The sequence below is a fragment of the Alosa sapidissima genome, chromosome 4 (assembly GCF_018492685.1).
Source record: "Alosa sapidissima isolate fAloSap1 chromosome 4, fAloSap1.pri, whole genome shotgun sequence".
NCBI lineage: Eukaryota > Metazoa > Chordata > Actinopteri > Clupeiformes > Clupeidae > Alosa > Alosa sapidissima.
Window position 1 is genome coordinate 7,913,295 of NC_055960.1, and position 18,359 is coordinate 7,931,653.

The 18,359-nt window shown below is 44.0% G+C and overlaps 1 protein-coding gene across 2 annotated transcripts in view; it reads right to left on the reverse strand.

Annotated features, from left to right (window-relative positions):
* The window catches only part of LOC121706378 (alpha-2-macroglobulin-like protein 1), a 28,811-nt gene extending 12,661 nt beyond the window's left edge, over positions 1-16,150 (reverse strand). The window contains exons 1-25 of one of the 2 annotated variants that reach the window (XM_042088038.1): positions 16,056-16,150; positions 15,780-15,907; positions 14,156-14,336; positions 13,656-13,815; positions 13,354-13,406; positions 12,495-12,515; positions 11,683-11,848; positions 10,685-10,769; positions 8,761-8,887; positions 6,999-7,119; positions 6,815-6,924; positions 5,837-6,004; positions 5,290-5,532; positions 4,998-5,210; positions 4,568-4,717; positions 4,206-4,346; positions 4,021-4,108; positions 2,861-2,993; positions 2,481-2,706; positions 1,787-1,913; positions 1,521-1,642; positions 1,389-1,440; positions 1,095-1,178; positions 806-982; positions 20-95 (exon numbers count right to left, since the gene is read on the reverse strand). In XM_042088038.1, the coding sequence (XP_041943972.1) occupies positions 20-95; positions 806-982; positions 1,095-1,178; positions 1,389-1,440; positions 1,521-1,642; positions 1,787-1,913; positions 2,481-2,706; positions 2,861-2,993; positions 4,021-4,108; positions 4,206-4,346; positions 4,568-4,717; positions 4,998-5,210; positions 5,290-5,532; positions 5,837-6,004; positions 6,815-6,924; positions 6,999-7,119; positions 8,761-8,887; positions 10,685-10,769; positions 11,683-11,848; positions 12,495-12,515; positions 13,354-13,406; positions 13,656-13,815; positions 14,156-14,336; positions 15,780-15,862 (3,107 nt within the window). In that variant the 5' untranslated portion in view covers positions 15,863-15,907; positions 16,056-16,150. The remainder of the gene's footprint in view (positions 1-19; positions 96-805; positions 983-1,094; positions 1,179-1,388; positions 1,441-1,520; positions 1,643-1,786; positions 1,914-2,480; positions 2,707-2,860; positions 2,994-4,020; positions 4,109-4,205; positions 4,347-4,567; positions 4,718-4,997; positions 5,211-5,289; positions 5,533-5,836; positions 6,005-6,814; positions 6,925-6,998; positions 7,120-8,760; positions 8,888-10,684; positions 10,770-11,682; positions 11,849-12,494; positions 12,516-13,353; positions 13,407-13,655; positions 13,816-14,155; positions 14,337-15,779; positions 15,908-16,055) is intronic. The other variant, XM_042088040.1, reaches the window with a different exon arrangement.
* Positions 16,151-18,359: the final 2,209 nt, after the last annotated feature.

The window sequence follows — 18,359 nt, forward strand, 5'->3', positions numbered from 1 at the left end:
TGAACCAGGATGGACTCACCATGTGTTTCCATCTCCTGTTCCAAACGTGCTGTATGCTCCATTAGGATGCTTATAGTTCAGCTGCCTCTGGTATCCTGTTGATTAGAACCATATTACTCATTATTATGTTCCAAATCACCAGCCACTGTATTAGGCACATGTGTTCAACTGCTCATTAACAGATATCTATTCAGCCCATCACATGGCAGCAACTCAATGCATTTAGGCATGTAGACGTGATCGAGAGCACTGCTAAAGATCAGGGGCGTGTCCAGGGGTGTGGCCACAGGGAGGCACTGCTTCAAAAGAATGAAGTTGGCTTTAATAATATCAAATCAATAAAATAATCAATTATCAACAAATTTGATATAGAGGTAAACAGTGAAGAATACGAAATGTGACACATGGTCATAATATATTTCTAGAGAGCTTTGTCTTCTGTCATACTTTGGATGTTGTAGGTATTGTTGTACCATGTAGTGTGTGTGTGTGTGTGTGTGTGTGTGTGTGTGTGTGTGTCCATACTTTTGACTGGTAGATATAAGTATGTATACTCTTTTGATCCCGTGAGGTAGTGGTAGTGTATGCTATAAAGAATTAAGGCAATTCTGAAGGCAAAAGGGGTTCAACCCGGTGCTACAAAGGTAAATGGGAAATAGTCATTAGTCATGCCTACCACACAGAACTCAAAAGTTAGAGGTGCCATCTTGTTCAGGGGTTTACTATCCAGGATGGATACATAATAATGAACATAGACATGTGCCCTCTACTGCCCTCTACTGTCAAAAGGAAGAGAACATCTCACCGCTTTTGAGGAAGTTGGTGGCCTTCTCCTTAATGTCTGCAGTGAGCTGGCCAGTGTTCTGCAGGTACTGCAGAATGTAGATATTTGGGGAGAGGACGGCCATATTTTGCTCCCCACAACCATAAGGCATCTGCAGGAGGCTGTCGATGTTCTTCAGAGCACGACCTAAGATGTCTCCTGCAGGAGGCATGGAGTGTTGGACAAACATGGTTAGGGTTTCAGCAGTCAGTCAGCCAATGTAAGGCTCTGCTGTGCATATGAAGCGTGTGTTGTATGTGACTGTTGGTACCTAGCACAGACACAGAGGCTCTGGCTGATCCCTTAACTACATCCCCTGGGAGTGTCAGCTCCACCTCCTCCGTCAGGGCGCCCCCTGTGGACACAACATGGAACTGAGTTGGGGGCCAAGCAGGCCAATGGCCAGTGGTCTAATATGAATAAAGGTCTGGGCAAAATACATGGACATAACAGTGCATGCAAGAATAGCATCAGGTTCCTTTTAACACAAGAATCTATTAATACATTCCATAGAGTATGCATAAGGACAACACGTGAACTATAGACACAGAAGATTGGAGCTCACCCTTTGGACATAAGAGCCAGCTGAAACTTCTTGCCTTCTCGGTTCCTTCCGCCTTACAAAAGAGAAGTTACAGATGTTAGAAGTGTGATTTTAGCTCTAGAGGTTCTTGTGCAGGACTACTGGCATGCCTACCTTGACCTTGAGGGAGCGAGTGACTGCGTCTACGCGGCCTCTCTCTGGGACGGTCACCACTTCATTGCCACACAGAGTCCGAGACGGCTCAGCGGCCGCACTCACAGTCACGCTCATCTCTCCTGCAGGCAAGTTTCCCCAGGTCAGCTTCAGCAGTGTCCACTACTACAGTGTCTCTACGCTCTCAGCATTACTCACAGAGTACAGAGGGTCCCAGTGTCTAATAAAGTTACCCACTTTCCTTTAACTCTCTCAGCGTTACTCACCGAGTACAGAGGGCACTAGCGTCCATTTGAAGGTTTTTCTCCCATCTGCACACAGACAGGAGGAGTACTGGCCATCAGAGGAGGGGGTCAGAGTGAAGTCTGATGAAGGGGTTGGAGTCACTGTGACCTACCAGAGAGGGACTCGTTTAACACACACACACACGAGATGCAACGGTACACAGTATTTTACAGAGCCATACATACACACATATACCGTGTGTGTGTGTGTGTGTGTATATATATGTGTGTGTGTGTGTGTATATATACATACACACACACACACACACACACACACACACACACACACACACACACACACACACACACACAAAAATAAAGAGTTCAGACGACTCAAATCATGGGCACCATGTTTCATACCAACGTCGGATGATTCTACAATGTAACCCTGTGGGGCGAATACAGTATGTTGAAATAAAAAGCTAGAGAGGGAATCGAGTTTCACACACACACACTCACACACACACAGCTAATTAAGTAATTCAATCAGAACACACTTTGGCTACCAGAAAGTTCAAAGTCCTTATGCTCAGAGCATGATCTGTTGCTATACCATGATGCACTTGGGCAGGTAGTTGAAAAATGTTGCAATATCATGATGCACTTGGGCAGGTAGTTGAAAACTGTTGCAATACCATGATGCACTGGGGCAGGTAGTTGAAAACTGTTGCAATACCATGATGCACTTGGGCAGGTAGTTGAAAACTGTTGCTTTGAGCTCAAAGGTCTCTCCACGGATGATGGAGTAGGGCAGGGAGAGCTCGAGGAAGAAGGGCTGGAACACTGTGAGCTGAACTGGTGGGGCCAGACCGAAGCCCTGGGGGGACAGGCAGAACGCCTCCATCTCCCAGGTGGTGATGGTGTCAGGGACAGTGAGAGGGACTTGTGTTTCTCCAGACCCCCTGTGAAGAGCAACGTTAGAGCAACGTTAGAGCAACGTTAGAGCAACGTTAGAGCAACGTTAGAGCAACGTGATGGGGCTGGATATGGGGAGCTGGTTATGGGGCTGGAGACTAGTGCTGGAAACAGGATCCCTGATTCTACATGGCCACTTACCCGACCTCTGCCAGGTCCCAGATCCACGTCTCAGGGAAGATTGTACGAACAGTCACACCAACACTTTCCGGCACTGGAGCATCTGGTGCAGCATTTCCAGCAACTCCAAAGGCCACCTTGGGATACGGATACCCTATCAAGCAGAAACAAACTCGTACAACATGTGCAGTATGCAGTATGCAGTACCTGCCCTCTCTGCTCCCCCCCCCCAGTCTCTCCCCCTCCCCCCCCACGTCAGGGCACCGGTGCACATCACGATTAACCCCCCATGTCAGCAGCAGAGGCTTGAGGTGATAGTCTGCCTGCATCTGTGGACATGAAAGGTAGAGTGCCCATACCTACTGACCTACTGACGCTGACCAAATCCTTTACATGTTGTTTAACGACAGACAGACACACACAGACAGCATTAAGGTATTAAAATGGGGTTCACAGATTTAGAAAATGTCCCTCGACATTGGAAACTTTAAATGTCCCTCGAATGTCCCTTGTTAAATGGTGAATTTGTGTTTGCGCCTAAACAATTACTGCTGACATAAAGGTAAGAATTTCGTAAGAGATCTGATCCCATTGATATTGAAGGCAGTGAATGTGCCATATCTCTCTCTGACGCTACGCTGATCTGAAGGCAGTGAATGTGCCATATCTCTCTCTGACGCTACGCTGATCTGAAGGCAGTGAATGTGCCATATCTCTCTCTCTGTGACGCTACGCTGATCTGAAGGCAGTGAATGTGCCATATCTCTCTCTCTGTGACGCTACGCTGATCTGAAGGCAGTGAATGTGCCATATCTCTCTCTCTGACGCTACGCTGATCTGAAGGCAGTGAATGTGCCATATCTCTCTCTCTGTGACGCTACGCGATCTGGAAATAAGGTGCTACTACTGCCATCCACAGCAAACTGCTCTCTGCTTTAGACTGGTAGGTATAACATCTTCTGCTTTACAAATGGCTTGGAGGCCTTCGGAGAGGCTTGGGAGCCATTGTTATTGCTATGGCGATGGCATTGACACAGGACTGTAGTGTTAATTAGAGCAATCAGAGGCCTTGGTCAATGGTCAGGTCTACAAACACCAAGTAAATTGAGCCTCATTGTTAAATTAGGTTACAGTGTCTCAATTCAAGGTCTACAGTGTGTTTCATGTTTAAGTGCTCTTACCGAATCCCTTGTGGTACGTCTCCCCCCGGTACAGTAAGCAGTCTGGTGTCCGCAAAACCAGGTTAGTTACAGCCTTCAGCCCCAACCTCTAAAACAGACACAGATGCAGATAGACTCCTCCTTCACAGATATTATGGACATTAGGATATGGACTTATTCTGTGTTCAAGTGCTTATTTTTCAGACCTGGAAAGCTGCAAAGGCATCAGTTGCAGAGAGTCCCGGAGGATAGTACAAAGATCGCCGCGGTCTCACTTTCAGACACTCTACTGGATCTTCAACTTCATAATCCACAAATGAGTCCATCGGCGGGAACAGATCAAAAACCTAGAGGGGAAGAGGAACGCATCATCACCCCCCTCCTCCCCATCACCCCCCCCCTCTTCAGGAATCATCATCACCCCCCCCCCCCCTCCAGGCATCATCCCCCCCCCCCCCCCCCCCACCCTCCTCCTCCTCTCTTCAGGCAGTAATGGGCAGTAATACATATGAGCGTCAGAGGCCCAGTCCCCTCTGGGTCAGATCTATGTCGTCATGGTGCTGGTAACCTTGTCAGCGTTCAGGCGTTTCCCAGGTTCCAGGATGAAGATGCTCTGATCCACAGCGCTGAGGCCGCAGAGAGAGCCAGGCTGGGCGGACAGCTGCAGGGAGCTCTTCTCTCCAGGAACCGCTTTAGGGGGGAAGAACTGCACCGACACCTGTGTACACAACAGCATATTATCAACCAATCACAGAGCAGCAGAGGAGGACAAAGACAACTTTCCACTACCTTGATCTAGCGTGCTACCATGACATGCTCTACTGTGCTACCATGACAACAACATGCTGTAGTGTGCTCCCATTACACCATTGCACTGTAGTGTGCTACCATGACAACATGCTGTAGTGTGTTCCATGACAACCATCATGCTGTAGTGCACTACCATGACAACATGCTGTAGTGTGCTACCATGACAATATCATGCTGTAGTGTGGTACCTTGTTTATGAAGCACTTCTCCGTTGAGAAGGTTTTGCTGTCAGCCAGAACCGTCTCACTGGGTAAGACACAGTAGGCCAGGACCTGCACTGAGGGGGCCATCTCAGCACTGACGGACAACTGGAAGGAAACCTCACCCAGAGTTACTGGTGGAGAACCCTTCACTGAAGCTTCAGCAAAACCATGATGAACAATCTGTCCTCTTGATAAAACCTGCAACAAACAAGGAAACCTAATGACAAAGTATTCAAATGACTTTAGATGTCTGTAATGGAACCTGTATTCCACATACCATATAAATGACATCCACAGAGTCTGCGTTGAAAGTCTCCCCAGTGAAGGTGTACTTAATGGTGATGGGTACGTCTTTGCCACACTGAAGAGCATCATCTATTTTGTCATCTATTATGGCCAGAGAGCTGGAGGACGCCGAGTCTGGAGATGCTGTTCTTAATCTGGACACAGACTTTGATGCCGAGTCATAGTATGGGGTGTTATATGGTCTGTATGTGTTGGTGTCTGTAGTTAGGCTGGCCTGGAAAGGAAGAGGCATTAGAGATGAGAAAGGAGGAATGCCTGGATCTTCCACAAAGCACCGTCACAACTACACTAGCACTAGCTTGTGTACAATATACACATGACACACTCACACAAAGATTCAACTACACTAGCAGTAGCTTGTGTAGAATATACGCATCACGCACTCACACGCAGAGACTCAAATATACTAGCATTAGCTTGTGCACAATCTATACACAACACGTTCACATAGACACTAGACGTAGCTTTTCTGCAGTGCATTCACTGATTTTTCCAGAAGACTCTAGTGACCAGCTTACAAAGAGCTCAAAGTCCCCTGGGAAAGGAGCTGTGTTGAGAGAGAACTGGGCCACTCCAACGGAGTCTGTGGTCAGGTTCAGCAGAAGTTCTGCATTCCATCTCGGACCTTTGAACAGATGGACCATCCTCCCAGCGATGCCAGTGTCATTGTAATGGGTCGCTTTGATCTGCAGAGAAAGTAGTAGTAACACTTTATTTGTCCCAGAAGGGCAATTATTTTGCATGCAAGGTTAGTCAAGTCAAGTCAAGTTTATTTATATAGCGCATTTCATACACAGAGGTCATTCAATGTGCTTTACATAAACAAAACCAAACAATAATAACAAATAAAAGCATAGAAGGGAAATATAGTCAAAGAATAGTTAAAAGGTAAAGATCATAATAAAAAGAAAACATAAAACACAAGGTAAAATAATTTAAAAATAAAGGATAATTAGTAAGCAAAAAACAAAGGCAAAAGTAGTAAAAAAAAAGTAATAAAAGATAAAGTAGAATAATTATCAAGGCAGATTCAGAATTTGTAACTTGGCACAGTTAGCAGAAAGCATCTGAGAACAGTTTGGTCTTAAGTCTAGATTTAAAACTGGCTACAGTTGGGGCCTTTTTGATGTCATCCGAAAGTTGATTCCACAGCTGAGCCGCATAGCAGCTAAAAGCTGCTTCACCATGTTTAGTTCTAACAGTAGGTTTTACTAGCAGGTTTTTCACCTGGGACCTGAGAGGACGCGAAGGTGTGTACTGCTGAAGCATGTCTGACGGGTATTTAGGTCCTGCTCCATTTACTGATTTATAAACAAGCAATAGAGCTTTAAAGTCAATTCTGTGACTTACTGGAAGCCAGTGCAAGGACTTAAGAATTGGAGTAATGTGGTCAGTTCTTTTAGTTTTTGTTGTTCTACTAGTGCAGGTTCTACTAGTGCATGCACTTCTAGTGCATGCATGGCAGATGTGTTTGCAGAGACGACCTTTTCACCTACCTTGCCCTCCATAACTGCCCCGTCCTCAATTACGTTTGGTGTATCAACAAAGGAGAGTTTCCCAAGAGAGAAGTCCAAATCTATGTTTTTGACCTCTGAACGACTGATACCTGAAGACAAAATGAAATATAGACAAGGCACCTTTGGTGGACAAACAGTTTTCAAAAGGGTCGCTTTAGCTTACCTGTTCCTTCTTCAACTACTGTGGCCTTGAATATTAGAATATCCCTCAGTTTTTGGTTCAAGTCTTGCTGTGTAAATGTTGCCATATAGAATACATAACAGCCACAGCCAGACTTGTCCATCTGTGGGCATAAAACAAGCACAGTTACAATTAAACACTCCACAAACCTGCATCATCACAGCCTCAGGAAGTGTTTGTCAGTCTACTTCATAGCTGTCAACATTGAGCGTTGAAAATAAGGGAGATCCCCACGTCTCACCCAAAATACGAGATCAACAACATAGAATTCTTGCTGATAGCAACAGGAAGATCAGACAACAAAACTGCTGCACTAACTAAACAAGGTGTAGAGCTAGGTCTACCGTTACATGGCCTACAGATTGGCATCAAAATCATGCTCACAACAACCACGCTGTTATCTTAAATAGACTAATATCACCAAGTCGCCTTCAAGCAAGCAAAACAATGCTTTGAAAACATCTGCTTCGCTGGAAGGGCAAGGGGGGTAGCAACAGGACAACAGTAGGCTACATAGACAGACAGGTGCGGTGGTAGGGCTAATGTTATGAGAGTATTAAAATATGGGATATTTTACGGGGAAAAAAATATTAAGATGGGAAGGCAGTGGGAAAAAAGTTAAAATAGGTCCGAAACCCGGAAAAAACAGGAGGGTTGACAAGTATGGTCTACTTGCAGTGGTGGAATGTAACGAAGTACAAATACTTCGTTACTGTACTTAAGTAAATTTTCCACGTATTTGTACTTTACTTAAGTAAAATTTATAGTGCATACTTTTGACTTTTACTTCGTTACATTTTACAGCAATTATCTGTACTTTTACTCAGCTACATTTCTACAACACCATCGTTCCTTTTTACGATACATTTTATGATCAGTTTTTTTTTTTCTCTCTGACAAACACGTTTGTTTTACCGGGGGGTTGCTACCAAAGATTCTGGAGCGCTACGTGCATTCTTAGAAACATAAGCTTCTAGTCTAGACCAGGCAAAGCGTGAGCTTGTAGCCATCTGCATTCGGTAGGCTATATTCACCAGACCCATGGCTACACTGTACATGCAACTGTGTTCTGTGCCTTTCTCTGTCTGTTATCTGCAGCGTTAGGGCTATCCGCGGATCAGCGAAGTTACAGGCTATGCCCATGCTTCTGTCACACGTCTGATCATTTGCGGCACAAATGAATGGTAGACTATTAATGAACCGGTGGCCGGAAAAAACGTAACATTTTCCAGATTAGGAAATATTCCTTAATTGTGTGTGATTAAATAAAGATGCATAGCCTACAATTGGGGGGTAGTAACGTGAGCGCTCATTCAATGTCTATGCGTCTGCGCAAGTGAAACTGAACTTAATCATAAAGACACCTTTCTCAGCAACTTTTCTGTTCAATCAGCATAATTGGCATTACGATCCACCCGACGTTTCCCTTGTCTACCCCGTTAAACTTCAGGCTCTCCTGTTTTGCTGAATGATATTACTCAGCAGATCACCCTAGTAGATAACCAGAATTACAGTCTCTAGAATTGTAGGTCAGAATGTAAACTTCCTCCACCACTGTCTACTTGGCCCTTTAATCCCTACTGTTATAACTTCATTTTAAATGCCAGAAATGAAATAAATGTGTGGCAAACATAACAAATGTTAATTTATATTTTAATGTTCATTTCGTTAATATCAAAATCAGTCATATTGAGGCAACATTTACAGAAGAGTGAATAACTATGATGTGGAAGTAGATCTTTACCTCCACCAGTTCTTCCCAACATACTGATTGTGTGGGATCAACGTCATCGCCTCCAAATCCTCGGATATCCGTCTCTCGACACAAAGACAGAGTAGCCTTCCCTGGCACAGGCGCCCCAAACGTGTACCTGAGAACAGGGACAACACGGGTTACAAGATCACGGCCTACAAGGTCAACACGGGATACAAGGTCACACAGCACAACGCTTAAAGGCTAAAAGACCACACAATCACAACGCTTAACAGGTGAAAACAACCTCCATCAACTGCAGCTGTACTGCAAGATGGGTGATGGCAGATGACACACATTTGCTTAGATTCAAGAGGACCATAGTCGTTTGGTGACGAAGCTATGTCTCGGTGTATAGAACAAATCGACACCTGGATGTCTCAAATTTTTCTTCAGCTGAACAAAGAAAAAATTGAAGTAATTATATTTGGTAAAAAGGAGGAAAGACTTAGGGTTGCCACTCTCCTTGACACAAAAGGGTTGAAAGCAAAGGGTACGGTTACAAATCTTGGGTGTATTAATTGACAGTGATCTAAATTTCAACAGCCACATGAAAGCGATAGCTAAATCAGCTTTTTACCACCTCAAAAATATTGCCAAACTTAGAGGGCTGATGTCAAAACATGATTTAGAAAAACTCATTCATGCATTTATCTCCAGCAGGGTTGATTACTGCAATGGACTGTTCACAGGCCTTCCTAAAAAGACTATCAAACAGCTTCAGGTGATACAAAAATGCAGCTAGGATTCTAACAAAAACTAAAAAGAACTGGCCACATTACTCCAATTCTTAATTCTGTGACTTACTGGAAGCCAGTGCAGGGACTTGACTTTAAAGCACTACTACTTGTTTCTAAATCAGTAAATGGAGCAGGACCTAAATACCCATCAGACATGCCTCCATGGTCCCAGGTGAAAAACCTGTTAGTAAAACCTACTGTTAGGTTTTTGATATCAAAAAAGGCCCCAACTGTAGCCAGTTTTACTTCAGACCAAACTGTTTCTACATATTTATTCTACCTTGTTGTTTATTACTTTACTTTTTTTCTTATTAATTGTTCTTTATTTTTAAATGATTTTACCTTGTGCGTTTTCTTTTTATTATGATCTTGCCCTTCTATGCTTTTATCAGCTATTCCTGTTTTTGTTTATGTAAAGCACATTGAATGACCGCTGTATGAAATGCGCTATATAAATAAAGTCGACTTGACTTTGACCATGATCGCACAATTTCGTCCGAACACTTCCCCATAGGATGCTCTCGTATTTCCTCGCGTATCGGCGCTGTCGCCTCTCTTCTCCTCTCCTCATTCTCTCCTCCTCTGGTTGCATTTAGATAAATGAGACATCCTCGATGACATCGAGCTTGGAACAATTAGATAAATGAGACGTCCTCGATGACCATAAGCTTTGAACGATTTCCGGGGCACTAGCAGGAGGAGCGAGGAGAGCTTTGAGATGAATGAGATTCTTGAATTTCCCCTGGGGATCAATAAAGTATCTATCTATGTATCTAGATGCAGCCCAAGTCACTCTGTTTGAAGATTTATCCATTTAATGGCCGCTGTACTTCACCGGATCACTTTATTTGAAGATGTTATTGTTGTACTTCACCGGAGTTGCCCAGTTGGGGGCTCGTCGTCACTTTTGTAGTCACGTTGTAGTTCATCTGTAGTCTATGTGGACTTTCATGTCCAGCAGTTTTAATGTGAACTTGGGAATTTGCCATTTTTGTCACTTGAAATCTGCATATCCTTCTTTCACCAGCATCTTACACCATATTTTTAAGCAAACACAGTTGTATTTCAGATTGGTGAGCATATGTTTTAACCTTTGTTGTGGCATCCATGTTTTTCACACATTGACAGCAAAGCACATGAACTTCCTGAGAATGACCCGTCCCCATGTCACTTACTTGGCACATGCTTGCAGTCGGATCTCTGCTGCTCCCACACTCACTGACTCTGGGCTGTTGAGAGTCACGTCAAACTTGGGTAAAACTGAAAGGAGGAAGAGACGCCATGGTAACAAAAAAACTTTATTATCCTAAACGTGCCAGTTGGCTTTCCACTATTCTTAAAACATCCTAAAAAACATACTGACAAACCTATATAGCTATACATATTATATATAAACACAAACAAAGCTCTATAGCGCGTCATCTTGAAGGATTGCTAATCTTACAAGAACAGACTAAAAAGGTTGTAGGCCAAATGTGTAGTGAGGGAAAATGTCAGGGACTCGTCACTTACTGGATTTGGTGGCTGTCCGCCAAGACAATTTTCCAACCCGTCTTCTAAATACATGGATGACTTTATAACAGATATATTCTTGTGCTAAATATACAACCTTTTGTGGAATGTTCATCTGCACATTAATATGAGTGTGGAATGTTCATCTGCACATGAATATGAGTGTGGAATGTGGAATATGAGTGTGGAATGTGGAATATGAGTGTGGAATGTTCATTAATATGAGTGTGGAATGTTCATCTGCACATGAATATGAGTGTGGAATGTTCATGAATATGAGTGTGGAATGTTCATCTGCACATGAATATGAGTGTGGAATGTGGAATATGAGTGTGCAATGTTCATGAATATGAGTGTGGAATGTTCATTAATATGAGTGTGGAATGTTCATTAATATGAGTGTGGAATGTTCATTAATATGAGGGTGGAATGTTCATCTGCACATGAATATGAGTGTGGAATGTGGAATATGAGTGTGCAATGTTCATGAATATGAGTGTGGAATGTGGAATGAGAGTGTGGAATGTTCATCAGTTTGGAATGAAAGTGGGACTCTGGAGGAGGACTAGCACGAAGGGACACGCCCACTTTGGGACAAGAAGCCACTAACACACACACACACACACACACACACGTGTCACGCTAGACAACAACAACATACCATATTGTTTCACTTGAAACTGATGAGACCCTGTACCCTGCTCTCCGGTCACAGACAGCATGTAGTAGCCCTGGGTAGCCTCTGGGTTGAGGGCGTGAGACAGCTGCAGCATCTTACGCTCCGACGACACGTTCAGCCACTGGCCAATGGTGTTGCCACGGTGATCCTGAGAACGGCCAACAAGCGACAGAGTTTAATACTCTGATGAAACCGCACATTTTGAGAAAACAGAACTCTAAAACTTGTGCTGCTGTTGCACCAGTTCAATTTCAGTCTACAAGCACTTTTTCCTTAGACTCACACAATATGTATGGTCAAGTTCAAAGGAATTTAATAAAGGATATTTTCAAGTGGAATATGAGATGACTAATGTATTAATCTACAGAATAATTCCGAGGGAGAAACACAGTATGGTGTGGGGGAGTAAACATAAAGGCACGTAAGATAGATAAATATAATTATCATTAGTAAATTAGATAAACATAATATAATTATCATTATCATCACATTGAGGGGCAGCCATGGCCCCACTGGTCAGCACTCTGGACTTGTAACCGGAGGGTTGCCGGTTCGAGCCCCGACCAGTGGGCCGCGGCTGAAGCGCCCTTGAGCAAGGCACCTAACCCTTCACTGCTCCCCGAGCGCCGCCATTGTAGCAGGCAGCTCACTGCGTCGGGATTAGTGTGTGCTTCACTTCACTGTGTGTTCACTGTGTGCCGTTTGTGTTTCACTAATTCACCGATTGGGTTAAATGCAGAGACCAAATTTCCCTCACAGGATTATACATATATAAAACACCGTTATGTACACACCTGAAGTGTCACCAGGCTGTACTGTGGACACAGAAGAGAAATGATTAGTGCTTTTATCTTTATTTAAATGATGATCGTGTTTAAAAACCAACACTATAAAGCACTACAGAGGAGAATATTTGGAATGGATGGTGATTACATAGCAGTGCGTGGAACTGCTCCGAGCTGTCGGCAGTTACAGTTACCATGACCTACCAGTAGAGGGAGCCACAGACATTCAGTTTTTATGTTGAATTACGCCTCAGAGAGAGAGGGCCAAACTCCCCAATATGAGCAAAAAGCACTCAGCTAAGAGATTCAGCCCACACACGTACATTTCTGTTGACTCTGTTTCTGTTCACATGCCAGTTAGGCAGTTATGAGCTTCAGGCAGAGCAGCTTCAAAATCTGCCATTTCTTATTTTAAAGTCAAGAGCAGAAGATGGGCAGTATGTGTCAATTAGAATATCAGAAACATGCATATGAGAAATACCCAGAGTTCTGGTTTGCGCCGCCCTAAGTGACTAACAGACACCATTAAGCACCAATGAGAGGCAGAATAAATGTAGGCTTAACATATTTTACATGTGTGCAGGGAAGAACATGCCCCACTGTGAATGGCAGATCATTAATCGTATTAGCGGAGGCGACTAGAATACGCTACTTAATAGATGTATACTAAATCCTGCTATAGGAAGTAAAGTAAATAAAGGCTGCGCGTCATGGAGCTCGTGTTTTTTGTTTTGGATGGGTGCTCAAGTGAGAGGACGCCTACCTCGCTACACAAGTCCCTGAGGGGACGTCTACCTCACTACAGTACAGCTCCTGAGGGGACGTCTATCTCACTACACAAACAGTCAGAAAACTCAGCAGGACTCACCTTCTGCTGAAGGGGAATGAATTCCGTATCCATGGTAACCACTCTGAAATGCACTGCAAGTGAGAATCAGAGTTAGAATCAGACCTTGAACTGGACCATCTGGGTGTTTACAACAACTGACTCTGCGACCACATGCAAGCGTCTATAGGAGGACGTACCTGTTTAGCCTGGGCTGTACATGCAAGCGTCTATTATGACTGGACGTACCCGTTTGGCCTGGGCTGTACATGCAAGCGTCTATTATGACTGGACGTACCCGTTTGGCCTGAGCTGTACATGCAAGCGTCTATAGGAGGACGTACCTGTTTGGCCTGGACTGTATATGGGTTTATCTGTCTGGATGAAGGTCACAGGATCAGGTTTTGGCCTGAACTTCACCCGACTCTCTGAAGTCCAGTGAGATGTACGACCTTGGACCTCTACTTTGATACTCTGCACAGAGTCTTTATTTACCGATGGGGCCTGTTCAACAACAGAGTAAACACAAGATCACTGGCTAACCTAGAGCAGGTAGAGTGACCACAGGCTAACCTACAGCAGGTAGTGACCACAATCACAGGCTAACCTACAGCAGATAGTGACTACAGGCTAACCTACAGCAGGTAGAGTGGCCACTCTACATCTAAGCAGAAGGGGGCAGCACAATCACCTGCTCATTTTACACACACACACAGCTACGTATCTGGAGCTTGAGGAGTGCACGCTGTGGCCCAGTCTACCTGTGCTTGTAGTTGGACCTGCAGGTGTGTATGTACCTGGCCCCTGCCCTGCAGGTGTGGATGTACCTGGCCCGGCTACTGACCTGGAAGTGGACGCAGCGGTGGAAGTCTGTGTCTGACGTCTCCTGGTGCAGCATCTTCTTCTCGTCTCCGGTGGTCAGATATATGGACATGTGCAGAGTCTCGTTAGGACTCTGGAGGCTGGCACACAGTTTGGCTTCGGATGCTGACCTCATCTGGGCAGGGAAGGTCACCAGGAACGACCTACAGAGATGCAATGTGTTTCCCCACACCCCCTCTGAGCATTCGTACAGATTAAATGACCATTAAATGACTAAGGCATCGTTTCCCAACCTTGGGGTCAGGACCCCATGTCGCCTGAAATTCAAATGGGGGTCGGCTGAGTATAAGGCATCTTAAAATGTACTAGCATGTTACATAAGAATATATATTTATAAAAACCTCTTGAAACTAGTATGTACTAGCAACGTAAAAATAAACTTAAGACAGCGCGGATGACATATTTGATTGATGTGCTTAAAAATCAAAGTACCGCTCTCGACTGGATGTTACACCAGAGATGAGATGCGCGCTCATATTGTGATATGGGTCGCCAACATTTTGTGACATCAAAATAGGCTCACCTGCCAAAAAAGGTTGGCAAGCCCAGGACTAAGGGGATGTTTTAATGCCACTCATGCTTGCAAATGAGGAGATAGCACTAGTTCCATGTATACTGCAGGTGTGCTGGGCGGTATACCGGTTCACAGAATACCGGTGTATATTTTCGTTATGATATGAATGTTTAATATACCGCCATACCGGTGCATTTGATTACACAACGTTCGGAACGCTGCACCGCACGACACTGTTTCAGACAGGACCCCTGTTTGTGACCCTTAAGGCTCAATTTCTCCTTAAGGCTTAATTTCTCCTTAAGTAAGGGATTTATTTAAGGGTGTTGCACGGAATACCATAAATGGTTTCCTTAGTTAAGGAAAAACGTTAAGGGATTTCCCGGCACAAAATTTCTATAGTTTCCACAGAGATTGTTCCACAGCTGTAACTATTTGGCTAGTAGGCGATCGGATCATTCATCTCACCTTAAAAATAAAAATGTTCTAGACATGAACTGAACAATACTAGCTGGCTAGTAAAGATCCTGACTGTCATGGTTGGCTAACAAGACATCCACATGAATTCTGTTCTGTTCAGTAGAAAATGCTGAACACCTGATTAGGCATGAAAAAAAAAAATTCCGTCATATACCATGAAACCGTCATATACATTTTTGGTGATACCGCCCAGCACTACACGGAACCCTGTCCGCGTGCCAAAGACTACACATCCCACCTCCAAAAGGGAACCACAAAGCATCCTTTATCTCTCATTTGGTTCCCACTACCCTCCATCTGATAGATGCCCCCACTACCCCCTCCATCTGATAGATGCCCCCACTACCCTCTCCACCTGATAGATGCCCCTTGCTAGCCTCAGCAGGAGGTACAAGAGGTGATCTGTGTGGACAAGGGGTATGTATACTCACGGCTCTGGCGTTGCTGTGTGTGTGTGTGTGTATGTATACTGACGGCTCTGGCGTGGCTGTGTGTGTGTGTGTGTGGGGGGGGGGGGGGGGTGTATACTCACGGCTCTGGTGTTGCTGTGTGTGTGTGTGTGTGTGTGTGATATATATATACACACACTTACGGCTCTGCCGTTGCTGTGGAGGAGCAGAGTGTGTAGAGGCAGAGTAGCAGCCCTCCAGCAATCAGGATCCTGGTGAGGGCCATTCTGCGCTGATTCTCTTAACTCAGCCTGATGCTCCTGCTGCTGTGCTGACAAGAGGGAGAGGGAGGCATGATGTCCTCGGTGTGGTGGACTTCAGTCTCCACACAAACAAACATTTCCCCACATTACCATGTAGATAGTATGACCTAGGACCTTTCCTGAGTTCATCAGGGCAACATCAGAGAGCAGCATCACCTTTAAAAGCTGCTCCAGTTCCTTTTTGATCTTGGTGATGAGCGGAGGCTCCTGGTATACGAGGGCCGTGTACAGCAGCACACCATCAACTGAAAATGTAACAGAATTCCACACAGTGTAATCTCATTTGTTTACAGATCAGTTCAGATTCTGCACCTTTCCTTTTCAAGTAGGCCTACTTATCTAGCAGTCATCGGCGGCCATATTGCTTGAGGCAAACACCTAATGGCCCCCTTACACCAAACAACTTTGACAAGATTTGGGAAAGATTCTTGAAAGATTGTAGTCTTTTAACTAATGCCTCCCATTCAAGCTTTATTCAAAAGACTCCACTCTTAAGAATCTTTCCCAAATCTTGTCAAAGTTGTTTGGTGTAAGGAGGCCATTAACCGATCAAATAAATTCACCGGTTTCAAAAAACCCAGAGTCGTGTAGACACTTGCCGTCAATCAGAGACACCCGTTGCTTCTTTATGGAGCTAAATTTGTCTCAATAATATTTGCATACATGCGCAGAGGGGGATCCACAAATATTTCTCAAACTCAAAGATCGTAATTCTTGATTTCGCTTGCAAACTGACAGTTTTATGCGTTTACTAAACAAAGATTATGGAAATTAAACACCACTTATCCATCAAAAAGCTTGTTGTAAAAGGCATAACTTGTTAGATTTAAGAACTAGGTTCGCTAGCTCTGTGTGTTATGAGCAAAGAATCTTTGGTTACGAGTCCCATAGAACAACACTGCCATCTACTGGATTAGACAGTGTCAGCAGGCTACTTGTGGATCTGGGTGGCTTCTCTGCCGCAAAGTTTGTCTCAAAAATACGTGATCCACAAATGCTGATCCACAAATGCGAAAACGAAAACTGTGTGTGCTGGTGATCCACAAATGCAAAATTAGATTTCACAAAGGCAATTTTCAGTTTTACCAATGCCATTTCGTTTACAAATACACATCTACAATTGTGAAAACCAATTTACAAGTTATAAATGATTTTTTTTATTTGTGGATGTCAAAACACAAATGCAAGTCAAGAAATATTTGTGGATCCCCCTCTGCACATATACAAATATTATTGAGACCAGGGTAGGAATTTCACGGCGGCCACGACGGCCATGGCCGTCGTAGCCCCTTGCATTGGCCGTGAGGCCCCTTTGAAAATCAGAGGTTTACAGGCCACGGTGGCCTTGGTGCCCCCTTCTTTCAATATTCTGCTTTGCGTCCTACTAATAGCGATTTTTATTTAGCCTGTGGCCTGTCAAAATAATCTTGGCATTCACAGCGCAAATTAATTTAGTCTTTTACGCAGTGGAGAAAGTGACAGCGCAAGAAAGAAAGTGCGTCCAAATTCACCCTTTTTCAGTTGAACTACTCGCGACGTAGCCTATTCATCACACAGACATCACAAGTATCACATGAAAGAGCTTTTTCTCACCTTTTAAACAATGTTAGCCGATAATTGCTGTGTTGAACGGTTCGCGAGAAAAGTAAACAATATCATTCAATTTAATCATACATTCTACTGAAGGTTTTGCGTCCCATGATCTCCCTACCCATTCATCTCGGTGGAATACTTTACGAACCCTTCTTTTAACACATGACAAACCATATATCAGAATAAACAGGAGACCTTACCGAACACAAAGGTGTAAAGCAGTCCCCTGTACAGTTAGCCGTTCCAGAGTAATCCAGTTTTGAATTTGCAGTAAAGTTCGACATCCATGGATGTCTCCAAATTTTGGCTTTTGCACTGTTCCACATGATTTAATAACGGGCCAAATACAAAATAAATGTTACAAATATCGCCTAGATATTGGTAAATCAGAGGACAGCTGACTAAGAGTATGTGAAAGTAGCATTAATGATCACAAAATGCTAAGCATGCATCTAGGCTATTTGAGTTTCTTAAAGCTGAGCTGTGCTTAAATTGTTCAATACATGATTTCATAACAGGCCAAATATAAAATAAATGTTATATATAGCCTATATATCTGTAAATATTAGATGATCAGATGATTTACAGTTCTATGTAATATGTCATGTTTCATGTTTTTGTAATGTTTCATACAGTGATGCAGGTCTACTGCAGTGAATAGGCTAAATACAACTTTGATCATTTTTATAGCCTACTACTGTATAGTTAACTTTGGCCTTGGGGCCCTGACATGGGGCCTTTGTGCCCCCCACCAAATATGCCCAACTGAAGGCCAAGTGGCCTTGCCCCCAGAATGGTGAAATTCCAAGCCTGATTGAGACAAATTTAGCTCCATACTTCTTTGGCCTTGATTGTCGCCGCCATATC